The sequence below is a fragment of the Megascapheus bottae genome, chromosome 12, assembly GCF_031878675.1.
Source record: "Megascapheus bottae isolate mThoBot1 chromosome 12, mThoBot2.hap1, whole genome shotgun sequence".
Classification (NCBI taxonomy): domain Eukaryota; kingdom Metazoa; phylum Chordata; class Mammalia; order Rodentia; family Geomyidae; genus Megascapheus; species Megascapheus bottae.
In genome coordinates this window covers 5,476,471-5,497,430 of record NC_143520.1, presented here as the reverse complement: position 1 = coordinate 5,497,430, position 20,960 = coordinate 5,476,471, and the positions used below count along the sequence as shown (strand labels likewise).

Sequence of the window (20,960 nt, the reverse complement as noted above, 5' to 3'; positions counted from 1 at the left end):
ATATATGTTTGTTTATTTGAAATAGGAAAGGGAAGGGGGGAAAAAAGATGATTGGGAGGGGGTAGAGAGAGAGAAATGGGGACAAAAACATGAGAAGGTGTATTGATGTGTGAGACGTAATGTACCTACTACCTGGCGAATGTAACTAACCCCTTTATACATTTCCCTGCCAATGAAAACAATAAAAAATAAATTAACTTAAAAAAAACTCTTGTTTCAATATCCTAGAGATCCTTTCATTTAGTCTCATCCAATATGACCTTATGTTCCTAGAGTTTGAGCTATTGTAATCCTGTGCTAGGAGAGTCCTAGGTGTGTACTAATTATTACAAATGGTTTATTCACTTAATATGATTTTTCCCAAGTCTTTCCATTTCCATACAAATGAGACTCTTATCTCCAATTAACTACCAGAGAAAGCCAGAAGTAGGGGCTGTGGCTCATGTGGTAGAGCACTGGAGGGAAAAAAATGTGCAGGATAATGCCCAGTGCCTGAGTTCAAGCCCCAGGACTGACACACAAACAAACTATGTTATGGTCCTCTGGTCTTTAAATTCTTGCTGTGACTGAGACAATTACCTTTTGAACAGATGGGGAAACTGAAACCAAGACAAATTAAGGGGGAAGTCCCAGAGTTGGAGCCAGTAATGCCATGGGCACAACTCATGCTTACTTTTTCTTCTCATAGTATCTTATCTACAGAAACAAAGAATTCTGGAGAACAGTAAGGCTATAGTTACAGAACTTATTTCCAACCCAGTTTCAGATCCTGTGTGCCATCATTGGGGATCAGTGGAAATACTGCACTGGTTAGGAAATGTGCAACAGGCTGAGACTCATGAGACAAAGCACCCACTATGAATCCCTACTCCTAGGCGATGCTTGCTCAAGATAGACTAAACTAGGGAACCCAAGGACTAGAAAATATTCTCTGATGGCCAATGATAAACGATTAGGAGAATAAGAGAACTGCTTTTTACAGCAGAAGCTATGCATCAGACTACCACAAACTTCACAGGGTTTTCTTTTTTCCTTACATTTTGTTCTACACACCAAAATCAGATCCTATTATTTAATCTTTATTTAAAACTATGCTTGAGGAGGGAGCTACCAATAAATAATTCAAATCACCTTAGCAGAAATACTTAAGAGAAGATGAAAATCTCTTCAAATTACTTCAATTTTCTTTTCCGTGTGCAGAACAGTTCTTCCCAAATAACCTCTATTATTTAAGATAAAATACACTGATAAATTAGTTACTTTTCTTATAAACCCAAGACTTTTCTTTTTGGTAGTCTCTCCATTAGCAGAAATGCTGAAGGATTTGCAATTGTAGCTGATGGTCACAAGTGAATTCTAATGTCTACTTTGATTTTAAAGCCATGTTATAGCAATAGTTTTAGTTTTCATAAGGCTTTGGTATTTTATTAATAGAAGGAAAGCCAGTTGTCTGTATTTTATATGAGAAATCCAGTCAAACATGCTCTATACTAAAGTAGACTTCAAATATTCATTTGTTCTAGTAGGTGATCATGCATGTTGAAGAGGTGCTACATATTGCTGATGTTTGCAACTTAGGGTTTGAGAGATGAGAAAGAATTAGTTTAAGCTGAATTGGTTAGCCTAGAGCTGCCACCATACTGTTTAAGTTTGGCCTAAACATTTCTCTCTGTATAGTAGATGATAACCTAACTTGATAAAGAGAAGACTGATTCTTTTTTTTTTTTTTTTGCCAGTCCTGGATTTGAGCTCAGGGCCTTTGGACTTTCTCAAGGCTAAAGCTCTACCACTTGAGCCTCAGCACCATTTCCGGCTTTTTTCTATGTATGTGGTACCCAGGAATTGAACCTGGGTCTTCATGCATGCTAGGTGAGCACGCTACCACTAGGCCAAACTCCTGGCCCCGAGAAGACTGATTCTTATAAGAGTTTAACATTCCAATCACAACAGACTAACTCTCAAACCATATTCAAATAAGGCAGGTGTGAGCTAAAACCTATCTGTCTCTGGGTAAGACACTTGTCTTTTAAAATAAATATGACTAGCACATGTACGATGGGATATTGGAACCATTTTTGATAGCCCACTGACAGATTCTGGACTCAGAACCTAAACCAGTTAAGAACTCTACATTAGATGTTGTAAACTTGTCTTTGAATGCTGCTAGGGGGATGTCGATTTTTAGGTATATCTTGTGACTGATGTAGATATTGGCTTGTTTGGGGGCTTAGTGTCAGAGATTCCAGACAGACAACAAAATGTTCACAATCTTATTTTGTTGAATGTGAGAGCCTTCATTGAATCACTGACATCAGAGGGAAGTATCAGAATTTTCCCAAAAGATCAAATCCCAGGATTCTCTCTCATGACAAAAATACTACCATGTGGCTAATTTTTTAATTTTATAAACAGCTTTTACAGATGACTTTTCTTACTGTCTAGAATCATAATTTAATGCACTTGATTTTTCTGCCAACTTCTCACATCTGTATTTCAAGAAAAATGTCACTGACGACTCATTCTACTCCACATTGCCTTCAAATATGCTCTTCAACTCCAACTTTTGAATGGTGGAGAGCTGACTTTTAATGAATGAAAATATTACAGTTAAAGTCCCTAGACCTAGTTTATTGTTTAGCATTACTTCTGCCACTTCATTGCAAGGAACTCATCCAGCAGTGGAAGGAGTCCTTTATTGAGAAAGAAAATGGAGGGCCGGGAGTTTGGCCTAGTGGTTAAAGTGCTTGCCTAGCATGCATGAAGACCCGGGTTCGATTCCTCGGCACCACATACATAGAAAAAAAAGCCGGAAGTGGTGCTGAGGTTCAAGTGGTAGAGCTCTAGCCTTGAGAAAGTCCAAGGACAGTGCTCAGGCCCTGAGCTCAAGCCCAGGACTGGTAAAAAAAAAAAAAAAAAGAAAGAAAGAAAAAAAAGAAAATGGAGCTCAATCCAGTGACTTGGCAATGTATCAAAAGGACCTATGGCATGGGTTTCCCCCCAAAATATAGAATTACACACTTAGCTACATGGAGACTTCAAGCCAATTCTATCCATTGTGTGTAAGTATGAGAGACAAAAACAATGTTTCAGATTGCCACATCACCATCTCAATTTCTAGGTCATGAGCTTGGTGAGTTTCAAATTGAAATATAAAAGTCTATATCCTTGTTTATTAGAAGAAAAAGTAAGTGTCATAAACTACCTTACTGACAGGATAAATAACTGCTAAACTTTTTCAATGTGTTATAAACTTTCTAAAGCATGAAACTGATTTATTTTCATATAATGTTTATAAAATTATTCAAATTTGTTGGGGGACAAAAAAGCCAGGTTACTGTGGCTTATGTAGCAGATAAGATACTCAGGAGCCTAAGACTTGAAGCCCAAGAAGAAAAATATATAAAACTCTTACTCCCAATTAAGTAGCAAAAATCAGAAGCGGAGGAGTGGCTAAAGTGATGGAATATCAGTCTGAAATAAACAAATAAACAAACAAAACTAAACTAAGGGATAACACAGGGCACTAAGTTGAAGCCCCAATACCACCACTGCTTCCACTGCCAACAACAAAAACAATAGTAATTATAAGGCCTATTGACTTGTCTTTGTTTTTTTTTGTCAAGATGTTTCCTTAGAGTCTTCTTTTTTTTCATAAATTTTATAGTAATTAATAGAAGGGTTACATGATATTCACCAGATAGAGGGTACATTACTTCACATACATTGATACCATTACTCATGTCTTGGTCCCCATTTTCTTCCCCCCCCCCAATTCTCATGTTGTTTTCCCCCTTCCCTATTCAATTTCAAATAAACAATCAAGCATATATACAATATATCAGATACCAAGATGAAATACTGTAACAGTATGAGATAACCAAGGGACAGCAAAAGAGATGAGAGATAACATAGTACATTAAGGACAATAATCACTCATTATTTGGATTTTGTTTCTATACACTGGAGGTCCTTTCATTTAGCATCATACTATATGGCCTTATGTATCTAGGTTTTGTTCTATTGTAAATCTCTGCTAGGGAGAGCCCAAGGTTTCTACTGATTATGACAAATGAGGGAAACCATTAAGCCTAAGTTCCTTTGAGTCTGGCTTACTTCACTTAATATGATTTTTACTAAGTCTTTCCATTTCCTTACAAATGGGGCGATGTTGTTTTTTCTGACAGCAGCATAGCATTCCATTGTGTATAAATACATCTTTTTGATCTACTCATCAACTGAGGGACATCTGGGTTGGTTCCACATCTTTGCTATGGTTAACAGTGCTGCAATGAACATCATTGTGCTAGTGGATTTAGTATGTCCTTGTTTCTGGATGATTGAGTAAATGCCAAGTAGTGGAATTGCTGGGTCCTAGGGGAGCTCCATGTTTAGTCTTTTGAGGAACTGTCATACTGCTTTCCATAGTGGTTGAACGAGTTTACACTCCCACCAATAGTGTAGTAGTGATCCCTCCTGGCCACATCCCCTCCAGCATCTATTGGATAAGTGGAACTGTATTAAACTACAGAGCTTCTGTATGGCAAAGGACATAGCTAGCAAATTAACTAGAAAGCAGAGTGGAAGAAGGTCTTCACTAACCATACAACAGACACAGGCCTCATATCTAAAATACATCAACGGCTCAAAAAATTGAATCACTCCAAAACTAATCTTCAAAGAAACAAGCATCCCATTAAAAGATGGGCCAAAGACTTAAAGTGAGTCTTCTCTGAAGAAGAAATAAGAATGGACTATAGACACATGAAGAAATGCTCGACATCTCTGGCCATAAAAGAAATGCAAATCAAAACAACTCTAAGATTCCACCTCACTCCAGTTAGAATGGCCAGGATCAAGAAATCTAATAACAATGCTGGAGGGGATGATGTTCATTGCAGCACTGTTAACCATAGCAAAGATATGGAAGCAACCCAGATGTCCCTCAGTTGATGAGTAGATCAAAAAGATGTATTTATACACAATGGAATGTTATGCTGCTGTCAGAAAAAAACAACATCGCCCCATTTGTAAGGAAATGGAAAGACTTAGAAAAAATCATATTAAGTGAAGTAAGCCAGACTCAAAGGAACTTAGGCTTAATGGTTTCCCTCATTTGTCATAATCAGCAGAAACCTTGTGCTCTCCCTAGCAGAGATTTACAATAGAACAAAACCTAGATACATAAGGCCATATAGTATGATGCTAAATGAAAGGACCTCCATGGTATAGAAACAAAATCCAAATGAGTGATTGTTGTCCTTAATGTACTATGTTATCTCTCATCTCTTTTGCTGTCCCTTAGGTATCTCATACTGTTACAGTATTTCATCTTGTTATGTGATATATTGTATATATGCTTGATTGTTTATTTGAAATTGGATAGGGAAGGGGGAAAACAACATGAGAAGTGGGGGGAGAGGGGAGAAGAAAATGGGGACCATGACATGAGAAAGGGTATCAATGTATGTGAATTAATGCACCTTCTATCTGGTGAATATAATATAATCCTTCTATTAATTATAATACAATATATGAAAAAAAACGTATGTCTCAAGGAGTAGAGCACTAGCCTTGGGCTGAAGAGTTTAGGGACAACACCCAGGTCTAGAGTTCAAGTCCCATGACCATCCAAAAACAATAAAGAAACAAAAAGGTGTACCTTATACAGCTATTTAATCTGGGTAGCAAAAAGAGATTTTCTATCATAATTATCTTAGATGTCTTTGACATTTTCTTGTATAAACAGGCCACAATAACTTAGCTTTAATATATTTGTTTATCTCACTTATGTCTTATTGGAACAATTGAGAAAAATTACATTCATAAATCTTGTAGCCAAGATAATTAATTATGCACAAAATATTCCAAGCTGCTTCTGATTTTCATTAATGAAGCAGATTATCTGCAAAACAAGATGCTACCAGATCAGAAAAGAAAAGGCAGCTCCTCACATTTTCAATGGAAAACAAAGATTTTTATATCAGAAAAACAGTGATAAAGAAAGAACCTGCCATGATCGTGTCTCCCTGATAATCACATCTCAAATAAGAGAGAAAAGTCTGCATTTATTTACTATGTTCTGCAATGGATGAAAATCTAAAGTCACTACCAAGCTGGTTACTTAACTTCTTTTCCAAGGGACAATTAGCTGATCATTTAAAAGTTAGACCACAGGTTCTGAGAAAGCAAGAAGCATCAATCTATCTTTCAAATCAATCTTAAGAGAGCAAATGCATCAGATTTTCAGACATCTACATGACAATTTACCAGTAATCTTTATTCTAATTCTCTACTTACATTTTCCATTTTCATAAGTGTTTAAAATAACTGACAAACGATCTATTAATGTAAAATTTGACAGTTCTCATATGGTCTTAAAACAGGTAAAAGCAAAAGAAAAGTATAATGCAATGAAGTATGGTTCCAATGTCTCAGGATTGTAAGATCCTATAAGAACAGGATACTTTTTATTGTACACTTACTTGAGAAAACAACATGGTAGCCTAGAGAAAATGCTTTTGGACCAAAGATGAAAATATTTGAACTTTGCTACTGAGACACTGTCCTAGGGCTTAATTAATCTAATATGGCAGTCAGTTTCCAAAGCCAAGACATCACCCAACGCCTCTCTGGGTTACCTGGTTTTCTTGTTGGTCCCACAGACATATCTGCAGAACCTGAGCCAATTCTTGCCGTTGTTGCTGCATGTACTTGTCTAATTGCCGTCTTCTGTCCTGTAGAAGTTCAAGTAGGCTTTCAATCTTCAGACAGCTGCTCTGAGCTCCCTGCATCATCTCAGAATTTACACTAGATCCATCACTCTTGAATTTGTCGATGAAGTCATTGAGTTGGTAACTTTTGTTTAAAAGGGCAAGAGAACGTTCTAAGAGTTCTAGAAGAAAATTAGAAAGGAAAAAAACAATGATATGAAAAAGCTTCTAGAGCATTGTGCAGTTTCTTCATATAATTTTCAATTACATAACTTTTATATTAATAATTTGCTGCCCTACCAGGAATTTCAATGTAAACATAAATTTAAAAGGTTTTGTAAGCTGTTATTTGTTAGTTTTAAAATTCCCGTAACACAAAGTCCCATATGAAATATTAGTCATCAGTTTGTGAGCTCTGGAGTAAATCCTGGAAATTAAAGGATCAACAAGACAGAAAGTATAGAAGGGAAGGAGTTGGGAACAGCGTATTGAACACCACTAATACTTGAGGATTAATGAAAATCACTGTTAGATTAAACACTATCCACTCTCTACAAGCCAGAAATCATGCAAGACACTTCAACTCCCTCATCCTACCATTATCAAGACCTGTCAAGTTGGCCTACCACCTCCCGTATCTGTCTGCTTCTCTCTGTCCTCATTAAAGAAAGACACATCTCATGCCAGAACTCAACCAGCCTTCTCTTAATTGTATCCCCTCCCCAGTCAATTCATCTATAGCTTACACTATAGCTAGAAATTTCCATGTCTCTCTCTCTCTCTCTCTCTCTCTCTCTCTCTCTCTCTCTCTCTCTCTCTCTCTCTCTCTCTCTCTCTCTCCTTTCTCCTTCCCTCCCTTCTTCCCTCTCTCCCTTCCTTCCTTCCTTCCTTCCTTCCTTCCTTCCTTCCTTCCTTCCTTCCTTCCTTTCTTTTTTCCTTGTGTGTGTGTGACTTTGCAGGTCCTGGAGCCTGAACTCAGGAACTGGGTGCTGTCTCTGGGCTTTTGTGCTCAAGGCTAGTGTTCTACCACTTGAGCCACAGCTTCACTTCCAGTGTTTTGAGTAATTACTTGGAAGATCAGAGTCTCACAGACTTTCCTGCCTGTGCTGGCTTCATACTATGGTCATCCTCATATCTCAGTCTCCTGAATGGCTAGGATTAGAAGCATAAGACATTGGCACCCAAGTTATATTATTTTTTTGAATTCTAGGAAGGGAAGGACTGTGAAGAAGAGCCAGAGAATAAGTGCTTTACCAAGCATTGTTCTGTTGCAAACTGAGCCAGTGCTGAAATCCCAGTCTTGTGACTTGCAGATGGGTGTACTTTTTTGATGGTGGCAGCCTTCTACTTTTAACATGGACCCTAACTACACAGCAATGATTAGGCTGAAGTCATTGTTACAACTGTTTCTTTTTTTTTTTTGCCAGTCCTGGGCTTGAGCTCAGGGCCTGAGCACTGTCCTTGGACTTTCTCAAGGCTAGAGCTCTACCACTTGAGCCTCAGCACCACTTCTGGCTTTTTTCTATGTATGTGGTACCAAGGAATCGAACCCGGGTCTTCATGCATGCTAGGCAAGCACTTTAACCACTAGGCCAAACTCCCAGCCCTACAAGTGTTTCTTGCAACTGAAACACTTTTTCTGAGAGCTGAAGGGGAGAATGAATTAAATGAATATACTATAAAGTATAATTTTAAGAAGAAAATGAAAATGTATGAAGATGAAATAAACAAATAAATAAGGTAAAGGCAGATTTCAGAATGAAAGAGGGATGGAGTCTTTCAAGCCACAAAATTCTAGGGTAAAAAGGCTGATAGATGTTACCCCATTCTGAGATGTGGCAGTAAGCTCTCTAATTTTGTTGATAGCCAACTCCCTTAGCCCCTTCCAACCCCTGCCTGAGGTGCATTGTGTAACTTAAGAAAAAATAACAACCTCATTGTTTTGTAATGAAACTCTCTAAAAAAGTTCCTCCTGCCCTAATCTGCTTGACGACCTGCATTGTGGAATGCTGAAGGTTAACCAGAACCCTTCCAGGGAGAAGCCTCCTTATCCCTGCCCCCATCAGTAAGAACATCGGCCTGCTTGGTGTGGGGATCTGCCAAAGTCATATGCCAATTCCAACCAAAACGATAAAGTCAGTTCAAACAGTTACTATGAGGCAGGCTTTAACTCTGTTGGCTGCCTGAGTGTAACCGGATGACTATGCGCTCTCTCTGTGTATGTCATAGCCCCATTGGCCACCTGCCTGTGGCCAGCTTGACCGCATGGTTTTTGCCCTTAAAAACCCAGCCTGAGCAGTGCTCACAGTCACAGTGTTTGCTCCCGAGTCTGCACTGTGTCCCCGGCGGGTCAGCTCATTATCCACTTCCCCAATAAATTCATCTTTTTGCATGAGGCTGTCTCTGCATGGAGAATTCTGGCGGGATGTGGAATCCCCTCTCCCTGACCCCAAACCAAGAAGGCCTCCCTAACAACTGGAGTTTAAATTTTATAGACTTAATGTATTAATCAGGATGATTTATTTTTGTCCTTTGATTTTTTTTGGATGGAGATATTTTATCTTTTGCATTGAAAAGTTATTTTTCATATTATGAGTAGTTTTGCACACACTATGGAACATTTACATGATACCTAGACAAGCCAGCAGTGTTTCCACACAGCATGTTTTTCTTCTTTCTAAAACTAGTCTTACACATTAGACTTCTCATATGAAAGAAACATTTTAGGGCTCACAATATGATACATTGCCAGTAAATGAGATCAATTTGTTCTGCTCCCTTGAAAGTATGTATTTAATATTTATTCTACTTACTGGTTTTCTGTTCTGGACTCTATTAAAATAGTAACCCAGGCATAAAGCCTCTGGGACAAAAGTTAACTTAAAAATAATAGAGGCTTTCTTCTAGATGATGGCCTATTGAAAGATCATAGCTTCATCAATTGGTTAATCTATTAATGAGTCCATACTGAATAAGTTATGAGTCGAGGCTTGGTTAGAGGTAATAGCTTATGACTTTGAAAGCTGTCTTGTACTAGTCCCACTGTAGCCTTCTCTTGCTATCTACCATGAATCACTTTACTCTATCACATGCTCCCTGTCATGATATTCTGCTTTACAGAATACAGGGTCAGGTGACCCAAAATTGAAACCTCCGAAACACAAAACAAATCCTTCCACACTTAACTTCAGTATTTTGTCATGGCAAAAGTAATGGTCATTTCAAAGGACAAATTCTTCAACACTTCCTTCTGTCAGTTCTTGTAGCTTTCTGTCCATTTCTTGCATCTTATATGTTCATAGTTTATATTCTTTTTCTTATTCATCCCAGCAGTTAATCATACAAATTAATATACTTTTCTTCACAGATAAACTGTCTATGTGGTGGCCTTCATTAATATAAAAATCTCAGGCTAGATGCTATAATTTATATAGGTAATTGGCCCTATTCAAGAGGTGGAAATGGAAAAGTGGGAACAGGGAGAAGTTTGGAATAAGCCTAGGCAAAAAGTAAGATCCCATCTCAATAAAACAAGCTGGAAATGTTGCATGGTGGTATATACCTATGGTTTCAGTTAAACTGTATATGGTAGGAGTTATCACTGTTTGAGGCAAAAACTGAGACCCTGAAAATTAACCTAAATCAAAAAAGGACAAAGGGCTAAGGATTGTGTTTCAAGTGGTAGAGTACCTGCCTAGAAATATCAAGGACCTACGTTCGAACCCTAGAACTACAAAGAAAATGAATACAAAAATCTCCAATGTTCATAAATTTTAAAAAATTTTGTCTTTCTACATATACAAAACTTACACACAATACCTTATAATATGACACTGTTAGATATTTGACAAAATTTCCATTGTGTAATTACTTTGATAATATTCATTATAATAAAAAGTAACATCAGAGCACTTAATTATAAAGTACAAATATCCAACTTAAGGTCAATTAACTTAATGAGCATAATGTTTCATAAACAGATGATAGAGATAAATGATGAAATCAAGTATTACCACCACAACATGCTGGATGTGTAACAGAGACACTCACAGGGAATATACTGGTAAGTGTAAACATGGCTCCTTGAGGCTAAGGGACATGTAATAACCTGTCACATAGCTTTGAGTTTCATACTATGCAAAGAAAATTGTGTATAATTTGTATAATTAAACTTAGGGTGGCCAAGTTGGTAATTAGTGTGGAAACCACTTTTCCTAGAAAATACTAAGTATTCATGTTTAAGCCAGTGTAGAAAGAACAGGAATGTCATAGGTGGTCTCATTCTATGCTCATTCTGTAAACATTCCACATCTCAGAAACATCAACCTATTCATCATGATTCTACATTATTCGGAGTATGTTTCAAGCATAGCACAGTCTCAGCTTTGCTGGATAAGAGGGCCTATGTGAAGGAAATTGAAATAAGGTCTCTGGTTAGAGATGAGTTTGATGATAGTGCTTTTTGTCACCCTAACACTCATGTTTTGTACTACTCAACTGACCAACATTTCAGGATCAATTAGAACTAACAACTTCACTTACAGATATCCTATTTCCTTATTTTCCTAAATTTAAAGATCATAAATAAGAAGCCCTATGCTAAAAAAAATAAGAATATCATCTACTAAAATTCACTTCAAACCAACTAATTTTATTTATCTTACTAAAGTAGTTGATTGAAATATTTTATCAAATCCTTTTTCATTAAACAAAGTCTGTAACACCATTCTTAGACAAATGGGTTAGAATCCAAGCATCTGACCACAGTCCTCTGAAATCCTTCATGTATCACCTGGAAGGGCATAAAAATATCACAGGGACATGCCATAGGGATGGAAAAATATTTCATCATTATAAAAATAAAGTGGATTTCCTGCCTTTAGCATATTTATCTACCTGTTAGAAGAGTTTGAGCAGACTCTCAAAACTATATTTATGAAAGGAGCTTTATTCTACTCTCAATGGATGGCAGGATAGTGATAATCTACAGCCCCAAACAAAGGCAGCATGAACGCACATGGACTTACTTGATCATTATGTGGTTGATCCCGCATACTGATGGAGCCAGCATCAGGAACAGCAACTTAGCATTCAGATTAGTTTTCTCTTTCAGCCAAATCACCAAATATTTATAAAAACTCCCTACTGGCACCCCCTAATTGCTTGGGAAAACTCTCATTTGATTGCTTCAGTCAGTAATGAGCCTCTTCAACAAAAGCCTAAATCACCATCGGATTTCCAGAGTTCAAATTACTCTGTGATGACCATGCTGACTGGAAAAGATTGAATTGAAACCACAGAACCCATCTAGGTTACAGGACTCAATCACTTTTCAGTCTCCTGGAATTCATTATTAGAATTCAGAATTCTATGTAATTCTGCTCACCATCCAGGGGCTCAGCTAGATCGTAAATATAATAATGGGCAGCCCCCATTTTAATGCTGAGACTTTTTTTTTGACTGTTTAATAATAGCTTTATTGAAATGTATGTAAATCATAAAATCTATCCGTGAAAGTATTAGGTTCATATATATACATATTCAGTTATTATGAATATCTAATTTCAAAATTCCTTCAGAATTCCTCACAAAAACTCTTGTAACAGACTGGACAATTCTTTTGTCCTCTCCTCCCAATTTTCAAAGTTCATCAACTATTATTCTCAATGTGATTTTAAAGGCAGAGTTTTTAAAGAGGAAATTGAGTTCAAATGACATAATAGGGTGAGGATCTTGCTCTAATGCGATTGGTGGGCTCATAAGAAGCAAAAGCAAACTTTCCTTCTCTCTCATGCTCATGTACCAAGGAAAGGTCACTTGAACACACTGGACATGGCCACCTCTATGGCAAGAAAAAATTTCTTGCTTTAATCAAGTAGAATGACCATTTGCTCTTGGGCTTTGCAGACACTAACACAGTGAAGAAACTATTTCTGTTGTTTAGGCTACCCAGTTTATAGTTTTGTTACAGAGATCAGCCTTTTTTGTAGGCCCTTCCTATTTCTTACCTGTAGTCCCTGAAAACCACTGCCATCTCTTTTTCTTCCTTCCTTCCTTCCTTCCTTCCTTTCTTTCTTTCTTCCTTCCTTTCTTTCCTTCTTTCTTTCTTTCTTTCTTTCTTTCTTTTTTTTCTTTCTTTCTTTCTTTTTGTGGGTCATGGCACTTGAGCTCTTCAGCTCAAAGCTACCATGTTACCTTTGAGTCAAGTCTTACTTTCCATTTTCTAGAGGTTGGAGATAAGAGCCTAAGGTCTTTTTGTGCCTGGGCTTGCTATGAACCTTCATCCTCAGATCTCAGCCTCCTGAGTAGCTAGGATTATAGGCACAAGCCACTGCACCCAGCTTTACTTTCTATTTCTATGACTTTGTTTATCCTGAGCACTTCCTGTAATTGGAACCATGCACTATATACTGACTCCAAGGTCCAATCATGCAATGAATGCTGAGACTTTTGATGATGGGTATGATTCTTGATAGTGATAGGTGTCACAGAACAATGATGAGTTGAAATTACATCCATTTATTTGTAAGCTTTCATAAAAGTATATACTGCAAAGAGTACATTATTAATCTTTGAGTTTGAAGAACATTATCCATAAGCAATTCATACTATTCTATTATTCAGGGATTTGTCTAAGATCTATTTATAAACATACCTATTTGTGGCTTTAAAATAATTGTGCATTAAGGTTGGGAATGTGGCTTAGTGATAGAGTGCTTGCTTATCACGCATGAAGACCTACATTCCATTCCTCGGTACTACATACACAGAAAAACACTGGAAGTGGTGCTATGGCTCAAGTGATAGAGCACCAGCCTTGAGAAAAACCAACATCAGTGATCAGGCCCTGAGTTCAAGACCCATCCTGGCAAAACAAGATAATAATTGTGAATTATATTTGGAGTTAGTGGTTCACACCTGTAATCCTAGCTACTGAGGCGGCTGAGATCTGAGGCTCATGTTTTAAAGCCACCTAACAGGGAAAAGTCCATGAGTTTCTCATCTCAAATTAACCACTCGAAACTCATAAGTAGAGGTATGGCTCAAGTGGTAGAGTACCAGCATTGAGTGGAAAAGCTAAGGGATAGTACCCATGTCCTGAGTTCAAGCCCTAGTACTGGAACCAAAATACAATTTAATTATTAAGAAAAACATGTATTATTTCTTTTCTAATATGAAAAGAAAGCTTATAGAACTAAAAGTGAAATTTGGAAGTTAACAAATTCAAGAAGTTATTTCACCAAGGCATAGTCCAAATTAGAAGAGTCCTCAAGAAGGAAAGAAATGACTTTTCCCATCACGTATCTGCCTTTCTTCCACAGGTCAAGATGACAGGTAACACCTCTTCATCTACAAATACCTTCCCTACGTCAGTCCTGGCCTACCAAAATACTCGTGAAAAATATACGCCAACATCAATTGTTGCTTAACAGTTGGAATACATTTATAGTTGTTGTTAGAAAACTTTCTTTGTCATATTTTATTAGGCTTTTGAGTGGATGATTTGGCATTTCTAATTTAGCTGTAGTAGTAAAAGAATATTTTTGTTCAGAGTTGTCACTTAAAGGCTGACCTTAATTAGTTGGTCATGTAACTAGATACTTTGCTAGATGCTAAATAAAGGGATGTACTTGGTGAAAACAGCCCCTGAATTCAGGACCAAATAAATGCATCAGTTGGAGTTTCTCCTGTGCCATCCCTTTGGATCATTTACAGCTAGTGCTTCCTTTCAGCTTATCCTTTCTTGGAACCAATTGAGATATTCATAAGCAGATAAATGAAAAATACACTGCCCTACCAAAGCCTTCTTGTACTCACACTGTTTGAAACTTTAAATGTTTAGGTGAAGAATAAACATATTTCTTACCTTTGCTATGATGTTCATGAAGCTGAAGAAGTGATTTTATAGACTCAGGATTCTCAAACTCATGAGGGCTCCGAAGGAAATCTTCAGCTTGGTCTATTTTCACAGCAAACTACAACACAAAACCAAGGGAAAAACATGAAAACAGGAAAAATCAATGTGACAGTTTTAGCTATTTGTAGATAAGTTCATGCCTAGCTGACTGCAAGTATGCACATGTCCGTGTGTGTTTGTGTGTTTGTGTGTGTGTGTGTGTGTGTGTGTGTGTGTGTGGTGTGTTTAGGCATAGCAGATTTTCCTCTTGGATATCTTTCATAAATATAAATCCACTATGTATTGATATCTATATATGGTATATATAGATATATAAACTTATTTACTGTTCAAATATCCATTCAAATTTTCAATGAAAATTATCATACCTGATATAATAAATTTAGTCACTTCCAACACCCTAAGGCAGTTTCTCAAAGAATAGGCAGAAAATGTGGTGAGTAAAACCAACAAAAGATTGATGAGCCACTAACCTGGAAAATTATAAAATTATAAGTCAGCTGAAGATCTCAGAGAAAAGATTAAAATATAGTCATTCTTTAGGATTAAACTTAAATGTAAAACATAAAAGTTTCAGAATAGTATTCTAATCTCATTATTAATGCAAAGACAGAGAGAGAGAGAGAGAGAGACAGACAGAGACAGAGACAGAGAGACAGAGAGGCAGAGAGAAAGAGAGAGAGAGACAGAGAAAGAGAGAAAGGTCTAAAAAGACACATGGCAAATGGCTACCTTTATGAGAAGCAATGGGCGTAGTGATGAATGAAGGGAGGCAAACTTTTAGCATTTGAAATGTAATTTGTAATGCTATTTGAATTTTTATCCATAATATTCCTGCCAATTTATATAAATAAAAATGAGAGGAGTTAGAACAGGAATAAAAAATGTTTAATGTCTTCTCTATTTCAAAAGTGAATATTGAGCAATTTGATGCCCTAACTGGTGAGCAATAGAATTGGTCTTCGGTTGTTATCATTTTTCTTCATAAAGTAAGTTTGAGAGGGAGAGAATTTCAAAGTGAGTTTTGAATTCTCAGGGAGATCATTTTAGAAACACATTTTAGAGGAAGACATGTTGGTTGGATATGTTGCTATAGCATCAATGCAGAGGTGATTTCATTGCTAGTGTGTTTTAGCACTAAAGCTCATTGAGAATTACTAAGTTTATAAGATGAATGTTAATAAATATGTGTTATCTCGTGTACAATAAAATAATAAAAGCAAAGGATTAACAGAAAGAACAAAAGTGTCTGCTTTGGTTCTTGGCCTCTTTTTCATGTTTTCCTTTATGTTATCCCTTTTGAATTCGATGATTTAATGTTTGTATGTAACTAGCTAACAATATCTGCTATATTTTATCTACTTTAACAGCTGCTTAAAATATACTCATAATTGCTATATAAAGATGAGAACATATTTAAATGCAGGGAAGGCCTCCTAAGTGCTAAAATTATCACCCTATCCATCCATGCTTGCATTAACAGCTGATTTTAAGGATGTTTGAACAGATTCTTCAAATAGAAAAGAAAAAAAATCCCTCAAAGGTCATGTGTTTCTTTTTTTTCCTTATAGAACATTACTTTAAGTTTTAGAATTGCTGTGTAACTTGTGTCCATTTCAAATTGTTATTCAAAATTACAAATATAAGCCCATAAGCAAACAATACCAAAAATATGACTTTGTTGTTCGGTTAACTTTTAATTTATGAGTATTTTTTCTTTCCCATTTAAAAGTTACACTTTTTCTGCAGCAAAAGTTGGATAGTAGTAGAAACAGAGGTTATTACTCATTTAACCCTCTTATTTATCAATAAGAATAATTGCTTTGGCATACAGAAGTGGCCTGTAGATTATGCGGAAGTCTACTTAGTATAACTGGACTGCAAAACTGGGAGCAGGATAACACAGAAACAATTAGTCATTTTGCTTGATCTAATGAAAACTCACTCAAATATAAAGATATGAATTCTGTATTGACAAGATTTGACTTAATATTTTTTCATTTTATGCAATATCTGGAAGTAATTTCTACATTGTGGAGAATAATAGCTAGCATAAACACTAACACACAGTAAGAAACAAATATTGAGTCTAATGTTAGAAAAAAGATGATTTCCTGTGCTCAGAGAGCTAAAGTCCAAGAGCTGTAGACACCTATCCCATGCTATACCTGTAATTTGACCTGTAGGCATGTTTCAATTGGTTTATTTTGTTCAGGAGAAAAGATTTGTATGTAGAACTTTTCCCCAAGATGGTCTATACATCAGCATTTGAATTTGTACGGAGTAATTTTGGAATGTTACGTCAAGGTTTTCACTCCTCCCCTGGTTTTTAATAGAGCTTGTGATACATGAGATTGTCCACCTCGATTTTTATATTCTATAACCAGTCTTTTTTCCTTCAGTTTTTTGGATTTAAGTGCTGAGTTTTCTGTTTAAAACTGCCATCTCTTTCAAAGCCAGTGCTTTATCATAATGAAGCAGAGCACATACATTAGAAAAAAGGTGCTGTCACTTGACAGAGAAGTTAAAAAGCAAAATTTTCTAGTAACTGTTTTACACTAGATATATCACCTCATTTTGGTAATGTTCTTGGAGTCTTACTTTCTGAAATTGGGAACCTCAAAAAAAGCAAAGTTTAAGAAAGATTATAGAGCAAAATGACCTTCATAGATTCAGGACTTTTTCCTTCTCTGTACTTTAATGAGCTTTACTTATAGAAAATCTACCCTACGCTCAGGAATTATGCTATGTGCATAATCCAAATATCCTGTGGAATACGCTGTCTATATATATATATATTTTTTTTTTCTTTTGTCGAGCTTGAACTCGAGGCCTGGGTGCTGTCCCTGAGCTCTTCAGCTCAAGGCTACTGCCATACCCCTTGAGCCACAGTCTCACTTCCCATTTTCTAGTGGTTAATTGGAGATAAGGGTCTTACATTCTTTAGTGTCTGGGCTGGCTTTGAACTATGATCCTCAGATCTCAGCCTCCTGAGTAGCTAGGATTACAGGCATAAGCCACCACATCAGGCTTACTCTGTCAAATTTTTAATGAGTACTTTCTAATAACCATAAAATAAGCATAATTGCTTCTTTTGGTATGTGCAGTAACTGTCTTCCAAAAAGGAAACTAAATTGAAATGACTAATGAAGTGGCTCATATCTGTTATCCTAGCTACTCAGGAGGCTGAGATCTGGAAGAATATCCCAAGGCTGTATTCAAGTTGGTAAGACTCCAGCTCCAAAATAATGAGCAAAAATCCAGGCTCAAGAAGGATCTCAGGTGATAGAGCAGGAGCTGAGTAGTTACACAAGTTTCCACTCTACCTAAAGATGTTGATTAATTTAACTAATTGTATTTATTTTTTGGAAAGATTACATTTAAAATCTTAGTTTTAGTATTTAACACACAAAATAAGCATCACAGCACTGTACATATGTTGGTTATTCTGCTATTCTGTTTCTTCTTACAGAAACAGAACATTTACAGGTTTACTATTTGCTTGCTTTGTTACAGAGAAAAAAAAATGGTCTTAAAAACACAAATCTCTGAGGCCGGGAGTTTGGGAGTTTGGTAGAGTTCTTGCCTGGCATGCACAAAGACCTGGGTTTGATTCCTCCGTACCACATTCATAGAAATAAAAAGCCGAAAAGTGGTACAGCTCTAGCCTTAAGAAAGTCCAAGGACAGTGCTCAGGGCCTGAGTTCAAGCCTAGGACTTCCCAAACCCCCCCCCCCCCGCAAAAAAACACAAACCTCCAAGGCACATTCAAAAAATTCGGAGGTCAACCTAAGGAGCTCCCTTCTTCTTTCCAGCATGGAGATGAGTGCTGCCCATGCTACACCCAGGGTCTGGGCCATGGCCTCATAAACCAGACTCTGATCTTTGTTCTCTTCAGCTGTCTTGTCTGCTTCTTGCATGAGTTCCCACACTTGATCTTCCAAGGCCTAAAAGGAAAAAAGACACGTCAGAATGTCATTCATTGTACAAACAAAGGATGACATCTCAAACCAGTGGACACTTGAAACTAGAGGTGATGTAGGAAGGTCTAAGAGAATCTACAAACACAGTCATTCAGACAGAAGAGAGAGTCCAAATTTTGGAGAACCAGGGATTATGGCAAAGCCAAATGCATTTACATTTAAACATCACCAAAGTACAGAAAAAAAATTGTCCCAAATGTTTACAAACTCATTAGTGTTGCTATATACTTGCTATTGTTCAGGTATAAAATGTTGGGTATAAGGTAATTAGCTTTTCAAGAGATTGAGATTTATCATGGGTTGAAGGGGAGGGAAGGGGAGGGGAGGAGAAGGGAGGGAGCAAAGGGAAGGGAAGGGAAGGGAAGGGAAGGGAAGGGAAGGGAAGGAAAGGAAAGGAAAGGAAAGGAAAGGAAAGGAAAGGAAAGGAAAGGAAAGGAAAGGAAAGGAAAGGAAAGGAAAGGAAAGGAAAGACACAAAGGAGATAAAAGAAGAAAAATATCCAGGCCCTGGAGACTCTCACCTATAATCCTAGCTACTCCAGAGGCTGAGATATAAAGATCAAAGTCTGAAGCCAGCCTGAGCAATCATTCAGGTCTTGCATTTAAACCCCAGGATTGGAACAAACACATCATCATTATTATCAACAGCAACAACAGCAACAAATGTTTGTGGTAAGGGCTTGATCCCCAATGAAAAGTGTTTCAAAGATTCTCAATGAGGCAAAGATTCTCAGAGGTGACTGGATTTTGATGATTTTAATGATTTATTGATTTTAAATGATTTTTATGGATGGATCCAAAATGGAGTGGACTCGTGTAGCAGTAGGAGGTAGGATCTAGGTAGAGAAAGCAGACTTTAAAGAGAATGTTTTTGTCTTGCTCATTTTCTCCATTTCTTTCTTTGCTTTCTGTGTGTCGTGAAGTGAATAGCCTCTGCAGCCAATGCATTCCCACCACCATGACATTCCACCCTGCCTCAGGACAACGTAATGTGACTAGACAACTATGAAAGGAAACTGCTGAAGCAGTGAGCAAAAGCAAATCTTTCCCCATTTAAATGGATCATCTCTTATATTTTGTCATAGCAATAGAACTTTGACTAACATGATAACACCAATGTTGAATAATCTGACCTACAAGTCAAGACAGTAAGCACATTTACAATAGCTACAGACAATAAAGAATAAGCTTCATCAAACAGGTGAAAGATGTCTACAGTGAGGCCCAGAAAACAATGAAGAAGATAGAAGTACAAAAAAGGAAAGGTGTCTGTGTTCATGTACGGGAAGGTTCATGTTCATACTATCAAAGCAATCTACAGATAGAATGAGATCTCTATCAAAATATCAAATACATTCTTCATAGAAACAGAAAAAACATGGAAAACTTTTAGAGTCCAGTTTGCATGCGTGCGCGCGCACACACACACACACACACACATACACACACACACACACATACACACAAATCTAAGCAAAGTACTTTTGAACAAAAGAACAAAGTCATATCTCATTTCAAAATATTGTACCAAGCTCTAATAGCCAAAATCACATCATAGTAGCATAAAAACATACATTTAGACCAATGGAACAGAAGCTAAAAGCAAAACAACTGTAGCCAATTGATTTTCTACAAAGGAGTTAAAAATATGCATTGGAGATAGGACAGTCTTTTCAAGAAATGGTGGTGAGAAAAGTAAGTATTCATATGCATAAAAATGAAACTAGACTTTTCTTTCCAAAAGTCAACATCATATAGATTAATAGTTTAAACTTTGTAATATAGCCAGCCTCATCATCTGCTCCGGTTGTCTGAGATTCTAGAAGCATGATCTCTGAGATAGTGTATAAGAACAAATGCATCATGACTTAGAAAAAAATAGCATTGCAGAGAAGTGTTGAAATTCAAAGTCAGAGCTCCCCTGATCCATAGGTATAGAGCCACCATAATTCTTCAGAGACCTAATTGGTAAGCTCAGTGAAAGAGGCTCATGTGAGAATCCAGTAAATTAAAAACCAGAGGCCAAGTGGTGGTGAAACTCTAACTTGACTTAGAAAGCAGAGTATCTATCTTCTCCTTGAATGGGAAACAAAACTAGAAAACACCGTCTCATCAAAGTCTTGAAGTTCAAAATCTGAACTGAGCTGATCCACAGGGAGGAAATTGGTAGCATGAGCTGACACAATCTTCTGGGCAACCAGAAACCAGCTAGGAAACACTGCTAGCTTCTCAGTGTATCATGGTGTGAGTTGAACACAAAGGTGGTTGGTGATCTCCCCGTGAACCTCAACAGTGTGCACATGGAAGTGTCAGCAAACACAGAACATGCTACTACATCACTCACAGCACA

The 20,960-nt window shown here is 37.1% G+C and overlaps 1 protein-coding gene across 1 annotated transcript in view; it reads right to left on the bottom strand.

Annotated features, from left to right (window-relative positions):
- The window catches only part of Ccdc141 (coiled-coil domain containing 141), a 162,874-nt gene that overhangs the window by 108,650 nt on the left and 33,264 nt on the right, over positions 1 to 20,960 (bottom strand). Inside the window, exons 3-5 of the mRNA XM_090342542.1 lie at positions 18,384 to 18,575; positions 14,578 to 14,686; positions 6,639 to 6,892 (exon numbers count right to left, since the gene is read on the bottom strand). Coding sequence (XP_090198668.1) covers positions 6,639 to 6,892; positions 14,578 to 14,686; positions 18,384 to 18,575 — 555 coding nt within the window. The remainder of the gene's footprint in view (positions 1 to 6,638; positions 6,893 to 14,577; positions 14,687 to 18,383; positions 18,576 to 20,960) is intronic.